The following is a 9491-nucleotide window of genomic DNA, read 5'->3' as shown; positions in this document are numbered from 1 at the left end:
TTATTAAAAATAATCTTAAAATCTAAAATAAAAATTTTCTTTTTAATGTCAACTTAATAATATAATTCTTGCCAATTAAATTTTTTCAAACTCATTCTTATATATGTATATATAAAATATTATAAATAAATTATAAATATTACATATATATATATAATTTGAAAGGATAAAGTTTGATAAATATTAATGTAGACCTTATATTCATCTTCAACTATACTTCCATGATAATTTATACTATTTTTGTTATATTAAAGCTAAAAAACTAAATAGATAAAATTCGATAAATATTTGAGTATATGTTTGTATTCATCTTTAATTACGCTTAATTATAATTTAAGCTATTAAGATTTGTAAATAAGTAATATATGATTATCAAATATTTTAATTATTTTATATTACATAAAATAAAAATATATTATAAAATAAATAAAATAATTAACCGTTTACCTTAATTAAATAAAGTAAAAAATAAAATTGTATAATTAATTAAATTAAATTAAATTAATGAAATGCTAAATAATTTACAAATCATTAATTCTACTATTTCAATCGAATGTTTATAAATATAATTTTACGTTTTCTTCACCCACCATAATCTAATATAAATACTTAAATTTGCTATGATACTCAATTTCACTGTAGTTGCTTATTCTGACTACAAATAAACCCATAATAATACAAGTACATGAAACCTAATAAGCCAAACCGACCATATTTTCAGTGTTAGAATAAGTAAATCAGCTTTATTATCTCGTCACGAATACATTTTTTTGGCTTTTTTTATAAAGGTAACCCTAAAAAATAAATTAATTATCAAAATAACCCACCCTTTTAATTATGTACAAAAAAAACCTATTTTTTACAGTAAAAAGTGGTAGAGTCACATGATATGGCGCCACCACTTTGCCACGTCAACCAGGGGTATTAAAAAATTATTTTTTAGTGGAGCCATGTTGAATGGCGCCACCAGTATAAAATATTAGGGAAATACTAAAAAATCTAGAAAAACGGGGGACTTAAAAAAAAATTCATTTTTGGGTGGAACCATTCTAAATGGCGCCACCACTTTTCTGATTTGTCGGGTTCTTATATTTTTTTTTACTTTTTTATTTTTTACTTTTTTTTATATTTTGTCTCTTTCTTAGATTTTTTTTTTAAGTTTTATATTATTTTCTTAATTTATTTTGCTTATTTAATTTATATTATTAATTTTAAAAAATTTAATATATATTTAAAATGTTTTATAATATTTTTTAAAATTTTAATTATTATTTTAAATTTTTTAACTTTATATATATATTTGTGAAATTAATTTTTATAAATTTTAAAATGTATTTTTAAATTAGTTTTGAAATTATTAGTTTTATAATATTTGAAATATATGTTTAATATTTTATTAATTTTACATACAATTTTAAATATTATTTTAAATTCTTTTTATCATTAGGTATATGTATTTAAATTTTAAAGTTTAAATTAAAATATATATATTTATTATAACTAGTCACATCAGTTATGTGACTATTAATAAATTTAAATATAAATATAAATTTAAAAAATATTAAATATTATTTTATAAATATTAAATATATTTTTTGACTTTTTATTGTTTTGTTTTTTATTTTATGTTTAATTATTATTATTAACTTTAAAAATTTTGAAATATTTTATTAATATATATATTTGTAAATTTTAGATATGTATTTTGAGATGATTTTTAAAATTTTAAATACAATTTTAAATACATTTAAAAATTATAATTTTTAATAATATAAGAAATCATAATATTTTAAATATTTTTTTAAATTTTGTCTTTTCCTTTTTTTTACTTTTTGAAATTTTATGTTTTTTCTTATTTTATTTTGTTTATTTATTTTATTATTAATTTTAAAATTTTGTAATGTATATTTAAAATGTTTTATAATATATTTTTACAATTTTAAATATTATTTTAAATTCTTTTTTAACATTAGATATATGTATTTAAATTTTAAAGTTTAAATTAATATATATATATATATATATATATATATATTTATTATAACTTGCCACATCATGTCAATGATGTGACTATTAATAAATTTAAATATAAATATAAATTTAAAAAATATATATTAAATATATTTTTTATTATTTTAACTATTTTTATTGTTTTGTTTTAAAAAAATTTGTTATATATATGGGTGGGGCTTGGTCCCCTTGTATAGATAAAGAAGTTGAGTGAGGGAAAAAAAAAGGTACGTTTGTTAAATTTTTTTTTTGTTTTTATATTTTATAGTTAATGTAATATAATAAATAATTGTATTGTATGTTTATTTTTTTATATTATACAGATTTGAAGATGTCTTCTGGAGCAAATACGGATCACACTTCATCGATGATCAACGAAACAGTAAAATTTATTATAAATTAAAAAAATTCGGTTTAGTTTCCCAATTTTTTTTTGCTAATCGCTACTTTGTTGAGCATGTTTTGACTGCTTTAAAATACTTATCTCTAATTAGTTGTTATTTAGCTTCATTGAACATTTTAGATTATTAATTTGATTATACTTTGTAATACTTTATTTTTGTTATAATTGATTTAGATATACATTATTTGTAATTGTATTTGTATACTTTAAAAAAAAGTTAGTAGCACTCACCTCCAAACATCTAATTTAATCACACAAATTATAATAGAATAGATATATTATAAAAATAAATTAGGATATTTTCATTTTTTTAAATAACTACCCTTTAAAATCGACTTACTTAAAACTTTACTCTATTTTTACTAATTTCATACTTAATTTATTAGGCGGTGTGTAGGAATTAATCATAAAACTATTACTTGACGAGCTCGATTTATGAAAAAAATTCTTTTAATTTTAATATATATATATATATTATTAAAATAATAATAATAAAAGTGAATATATTTGATTATTTACTAGTTAATTTATAAATAACTAGAAAACATAAGTATTTGTTTAAAAATACTTTATGTTTTAAATTTTATCATATAAAAAATATTAGTATTCCTTGAAAAATAATTTTTCGCTATTACTCACTTTAAAATTTGAATAAGATATCATAAAATTTTAAAATTAGAAATATATCGTATTGTAGCTATTGGTGTCAAATTGAACTTGCTTGAACCAATCATCTTCTCTTGGGTTGCTTTCTGGTTTGGACTTATTTTTTACACTGGTGGAGTTTGAATTGCTGCTCAATGAATTTCTCTTTTCTTGTAATTTTACTAGTCCTCAGTTCATATTCCGTAATTTCTCTCATTCTTTTATTATTAATATATTTATTTCAATTAATTTAATGCTTAACTATGGTTAGGATATAATAATTACATTTGATTTCTACGTGTTATTATTAATATTTTATGACAAATTTTCATTCTATTATTAATATATTATTACTTATTTAATTTAACTTAAATAAAAAAATACTTAGAATGGTTACGTTGGTATAATATAAGTGTGATGTTTTTGTTTTCTCAACCTTTCAATTTTACTCTTGAATATATTTTTTTATGTTTAAATTATATAGATAATTGATTTATCATATTTTTATAAAAAATTTACCATACAAGATGGTTATCGGGTTTTGAGGTTGCGGTGTCATTTTCCCAAGTACAATCCGGACGAGCGGATCATGCCATACTTACGGTTGGCCAGATTTGGGGACGTCGCATTAATCCGGAGGTTTGACTTGAGGCCAAACTTACTATCCGCCTTGGTTGAGTGGTGGTGTACGGAGACCCACACCTTCATTATGCTGTGCGGGGAGTGCACTATCACATTAGAAGACGTCGCTACACAACTTGGGTTACGAGTTGATGGTGCTGTGGTCACGGGTCGAAGCAAAGTGTTGGAACTTTCTGTAGTATGCTACAAACTGCTTGAACGGTCCCCTCGTGATGGGGAACAGAATTTCACATGCTTGACATTAGCATGGTTGAGAGCAAATTTTAAGCAGTTATCGAGCACTACCACTGAGCAGAAGGTGATGTATGCTGCTCGAGCCTATATTATGCAGCTGATTGGGGGGGTACTTCTGCCGAACAACACGTCTAATAGAGTCCACTTAAAGTACTTGCCTCTATTGGAGGATTTTTCTCGTGCTGGTAGTTACAGCTGGAGATCTGCAGTGCTGGCTGCATTATACTATGAGCTCTGTCGTGCAACAAAACATGGGTTTAGTAATATGGCTGGTTGTCTGGGTCTACTGCAGTCTTGGGCTCTATACAGGATGTCGTTTCTAGTGGCTGTTACGCACCAACCATATTCGTGGCCACTTATAAATAGGTAAAAATAAAATTATACTTAACATTTAACGACTCATAAGTGTGGATAATATTTTTCAAAGTTTAACTGCCATCGTGTTTGTTTCGATTTCAGATGGACGACATCTCTGGGAATTGGTGTGAGCCAAACATTAATCATTTACCGTCAAATGATAGAGGCGTACGCTGGAGAGAAAGCAATATATATTAATATAGTTTAAGTAACATTTATTTAACTTATCCACTTACAGTATGTGATGTGAATTGACTCATTATGTTATATTGTGCAGTTCTTATGGATGTCGTATTCTGCAGTAAACATTGCAACCCTTATTCCTCAGAGGGTTCACGCTGAAGCTCATATGTGGTACATTAACACGCTGGTGCTCAACTTCTCAACCGTTGAGTGGTACAACAGTGATCGAGTTATGTGACAATTTGGGTGTAAACAATTTGTGCCGGTCGAGCTACAACAGTTTTCTGATGTCCACGGTAAGACCATGCAGGGGAGACATACATTAGATTGGAGCATGGAACATCAATGTTATGTAGTACTATGGAATACCCGGTACGACAGGCGGCCTGAGATGCACTCCTACATGTTTGACTTCAGTCCCTCGATTGAATATATGCAGTGGTACATGAATCGATGGCGAGTTTATTTATATGGTGGACAACTTATGATAGTACCAGGTCACGGCTACAGACGTGGAAATCAACCTACGGTGGAGGTAGAGGATCAACATATGGCGGAGCCCAACTCGGAGGACCAAGTTTTAAACATATCGAAGCAATGGGTTGACACTTTTTGTAATGAGTCCAGAGCTGTTCATATAACCCGGACATAGGTGGTTTGAGTTCATATCACCCGGACATGGGTGGTTCGAGTTCATATCACCCGGAAATGGGTGGTTCGAGTTCATATCACCCGGATATAGGCAGTTCGAGTCCATTTGACCTAGAGCAACCACCGACATCAGTTGATATGTTTGGTAATAACATGTACTCCACCCTACCTCAGGCCACGATTGACCCAGTTGCCAATCCTTCAGATGTGTACAATACACCTCAACGTCCACCCCGTCAATGAAGGCCCGTAAACCGTTATACCCCGAACGATGATACCACTCCTAGTTCTTTCCAATTTTAAGTTATGTAAATTTCAAGTATTATGTGATGTTTGTTGTATTGGTTTAAGGTTTCACAACTTATATATTAGTGTTTTTTTATTTAATTTATTATAAAATCTTTTAAAGTATTAAAAGTTGCAACTATTAATTTTAAATATAATTTTAATACTAAATAATACAAACTTTATTTCTAAAAGATCATAATATAGACAGACCTCAGTTACAACGTTTAATTTCTTTCATACCGGGAAGATTGGCCAGTGTAGACGTTTTCATGAGGACATTTGCTCCTATTGTGGCCAACTGTTCTACATATGGTGCAACGCTTTGGATCGACTTGTTCTCTTACATCCATGTCGTTTTGAATCCTCATTATTTTCGGTCTACCTTTGACTCTCCTACGTAGTGACCGGTCAGGCAACATCTCGAATGCAGGCAATTACACTTCCCATGTCGATATGTCCCTTAATATAAGGAACTCGTTACCCCAAATATGCAACGTACGTTCAAGTGTGTATACATAATCGATATATTGTTCGACATTCAAACTATAGGTAGCACAAGCTGCAACCACATGCGCATTACGGTGCAGTAGTGCTTGGAACATCCGCACTCACACCACTGCTTTGAGATCAACTCCATAGGACTGTGGTGGGATCCCTGACCGACGACTGATATACTCTGTCACTCGAAAAGTTTCCAAATTTCGAGAATATAGTTCTACATTCATCAGCCTAGCCCTTTGAGTGTTATCTTTTATGGCATCTCTGATTTTTTCGACGTACACGTGTCCTGCCTCTAACTGTTTTGCTTGTTTCAACCCCATTTTTGGCATTAAGGTTGTTAACCTGTAAAATGTGGCTGAAAAAACAGCTGAAATTGACAAGTGACGCGTACGCCTTAAGACGGAGTTAACGACCTCAACAAGGTTAGTTGTCATATGGCCATAACGGTACCCCACGTCAAAACATTGAGACTATTGCCACGGCTCCATGCTACTCAACCACTGTGTAAGAGAAGGTTTGCAGCCCGCCATATCAGTCTCTAACCTTGCCAACTTATGTGTAAATCGGTGTGGTTCTAGCTCGTACCCTATGTATATATTCCGATAAAATGCGTTAAAATTAGGAAATGGACTAGAAATAATTACAAATACGAATTTAAATAAATATTTTTACCCATGTTGACAATTCGTTTGCGCCAGTCTTTGTTCTTATACTCATTGTGGAAGTTCACAGCAATGTAACGAATACAATAGACAGACCTCTACGGAACCTCTGATTGCCGAATTGCAGCAACAAGACCCTTCGATCTGTCAGATATAATGCAAATGTTGTCTTGCCTGACAACATGTCTCCGTAAGTTTCGAATGAAATATGCCCATGATTCAGAGTTCTCCGACTCTACGATAGAAAAAACGATTGGTAGTACATTTCCATTATCGTCTTGTGCAACCGCAATTAGAAGTATCTGCGTGTATTTTCCATAAAGTCATGTTTCATCAACTTGCACTACCGGTTTGCAGTGGGAGAAGGCCTTAACACATGGATTGAAAGTCCAGAACAATCGACAAAACACTCTTTTTCCCAGTTCCAATTCTCCATTAGGACCTCTATAAGGCAACGTTTGCAAGTCCACGACAGTTCCTGGGACATACTCTACCATTGCTGAAATCCAACTCCGAAGTTCATTGTATAACTCATCCCAGTCGCCGTACAATTGTTGCATGGCCATTTGTTTCGCCCACCACGCTTTCCTGTATGACACTCTGTACTGAAATCGAGCTTGCATGTCTGCAATCAATGTCGACACAGGAATGATTGGGCTATCTTTCACCAGTGGCATGATACAGTTGAAAATACTTTTGGCATCCAATTTTCGGTGGTCTTGAGACATGCGTGCGACAGTACATGTATGATGCCCTTCTAATTTTCGTATTTGCCACTATTGAGTCCTCTGTATAAATGCAGCACGAACTCGCCAACCATACCCATCGTCGGCTCTCCAACATTCCCCAACGTATAATGTCGGTGTAGATTTGGCAACCTTGTAATCAATTGACAACTTCATATTGTATTGTTTGATGGCAAACACACAATCCGCCTTGTTCTCGAACTGTTGCCCAACGAACAACTCGTCGAAATGTGAATTTGACGCCAATCTATGAGTAGGTACTATATCAGCGTACTTAGGGAACTCGGATGCATGCGCTGCATCTGGATCTACGTTCAACATGTTGCCCCCAAGTTCATTTCGTAAAATAATACCATGACTCGGGTTACAGAATGAAGGGCCATGAACATCTTCAACCTTCTCCGGGCCTTCATCATCGATATCGTCCGGAACCTCATCAACATCGGGGTCACTAAAATCTTCAACATCTTGATCAGAATCTTCACCATTATTGGTCATTTCTCTGACATTTGTCTCAGTGCTTATTATCACCTCCGGATGTATTTGTAGACAGGGATCGAGGGTTGGGTTGTTGTACGAACTCCCACCATAATTAGGAATTTTGGGTATCTGTGATGTTCCACCACATTCTAATTGGCCTGTCCATCCAACATTAAGATCAAAATCAAATTTGCGATGTTGACTTATTGGGCTAACATTCTCAACAGGCTCTAAGTCTGCTAACTCAGCAAATAATTCAACTGGTTGGGGGTTCACACTCCCAGTGGACCACCATATTTCCATCATAGTGCCCAAGTCATCATCATCTAACAGTTGCATCGCACAAAATTTGAACAGATCTGTAGAGATTGGAAACTTGTAAAATAATTTAGACATCGCCCTTCCACGACGGATAACTATTTTCACACTGATCTTCCTTTTCATTTCTGCCAGCTTCACATTTTTTTTGAATCGCAAACCTACTCTTTGCAAGCCTTGAAATACACAGCCAATATCACCTTCTACAATTTCACCATCAAAAACAACATACACCAAAAACACCTCATTATTCATTTTTAACAAATTTTTTGAACTTTTCCACTTAACACAACAACTACACCACTCTATATATAAAAGAGAACCAAGAGGTGGAGCCATAAAGAATGGCTCCACCAAAATACTGTGATTTATTAGAGTATAGGGGGCCCCGTAGCAATTTTTCCATTTCCTGGTGGAGCCAAATAATTTGGCGCCACCGGTTTTCAAGTCTGATAGCCAACTTATTTGTTTCACCTTTTTTTTTAAAGTTTTGACTTTCTTTTTTCTTTTTAAGTCCTTATTTATTTTATTTATTTGAAAAACTTGAAATGTATTTTTAAAAATGTTTTATAATATATTTTTCTAAATATTAAAATATATTTTCAAATTATTTTTAAATATTAAATATATTTTAATATTATAAAACATTTAAAATGATTTAAAATGATTTAAAATGTTTTTAATATTTTAAATGATTTTAAATATTTTTAAATTTTACATAGAATTTTGAAATTTATAACTTTTATTTATTTTAAAAATATTTAACATTTTAAAATTTTTATACAAATTTTATTTAAAAATTTAAATGTTTAAATGTTTTATATTATTAAAAATAAAACAAATAATAAATTTGAAAGATCATATCTTTAAATTATTTTAATATTTTATATTATTAAAAATATGGTTAATATTTAAAAATAATATTTATAATTTTCAAAAATTAATTTGAGAAATATACATTTAAAATTTTAAAAAATCTAAAACTGATATTTAAAATTTTAACAAATATATATTATAGAACATTTAGAATATACATTACAAACTTTTAAAATTAATAATAAGAAATAAATAAATTAAATAAACAAAAATAAAATAACAAAAAATTATAAAATCTTAATTTAAAAATTCTATGTAAAATTAATAATATATTAAACATACATTTCAAATATTATAAAACTAATAAACAAAATACAATAAGAAAATAATATAAAACTTAAAAAGGAAAAAAAATTAAAGAAAAAGACAAAATCTATGAAAAACTAATCTAAAATTTAATTTGAAATGTATAATAAAAATAAATAAAATAGATAAACAAAATAAAATAAAATAAAATTAGACTTCAAAAACTAAAATAAAGAAAAATAATTATTT

General features: G+C 29.5%; 1 protein-coding gene across 1 annotated transcript; it reads right to left on the bottom strand.

Moving 5' to 3' along the window:
- Positions 1-7352: 7352 nt before the first annotated feature.
- LOC108459300 (uncharacterized) lies at positions 7353-8375 on the bottom strand. The gene has a single exon (XM_017758647.1). The coding sequence runs from the start codon at positions 8373-8375 to the stop codon at positions 7353-7355; it is 1023 nt and encodes a 340-aa protein (XP_017614136.1).
- Positions 8376-9491: the final 1116 nt, after the last annotated feature.

This window comes from Gossypium arboreum, chromosome 6, assembly GCF_025698485.1.
Source record: "Gossypium arboreum isolate Shixiya-1 chromosome 6, ASM2569848v2, whole genome shotgun sequence".
Classification (NCBI taxonomy): domain Eukaryota; kingdom Viridiplantae; phylum Streptophyta; class Magnoliopsida; order Malvales; family Malvaceae; genus Gossypium; species Gossypium arboreum.
The sequence above is the reverse complement of the archived record's forward strand: the minus strand, read 5'-3'. Positions and strand labels throughout refer to the sequence as shown.

Coding starts and splice junctions, on each gene's coding strand:
- LOC108459300 (XM_017758647.1), bottom strand. CDS start 8,375: ATGAATAATGAGGTGTTTTTGGTGTATGTTGTTTTTGATGGTGAAATT.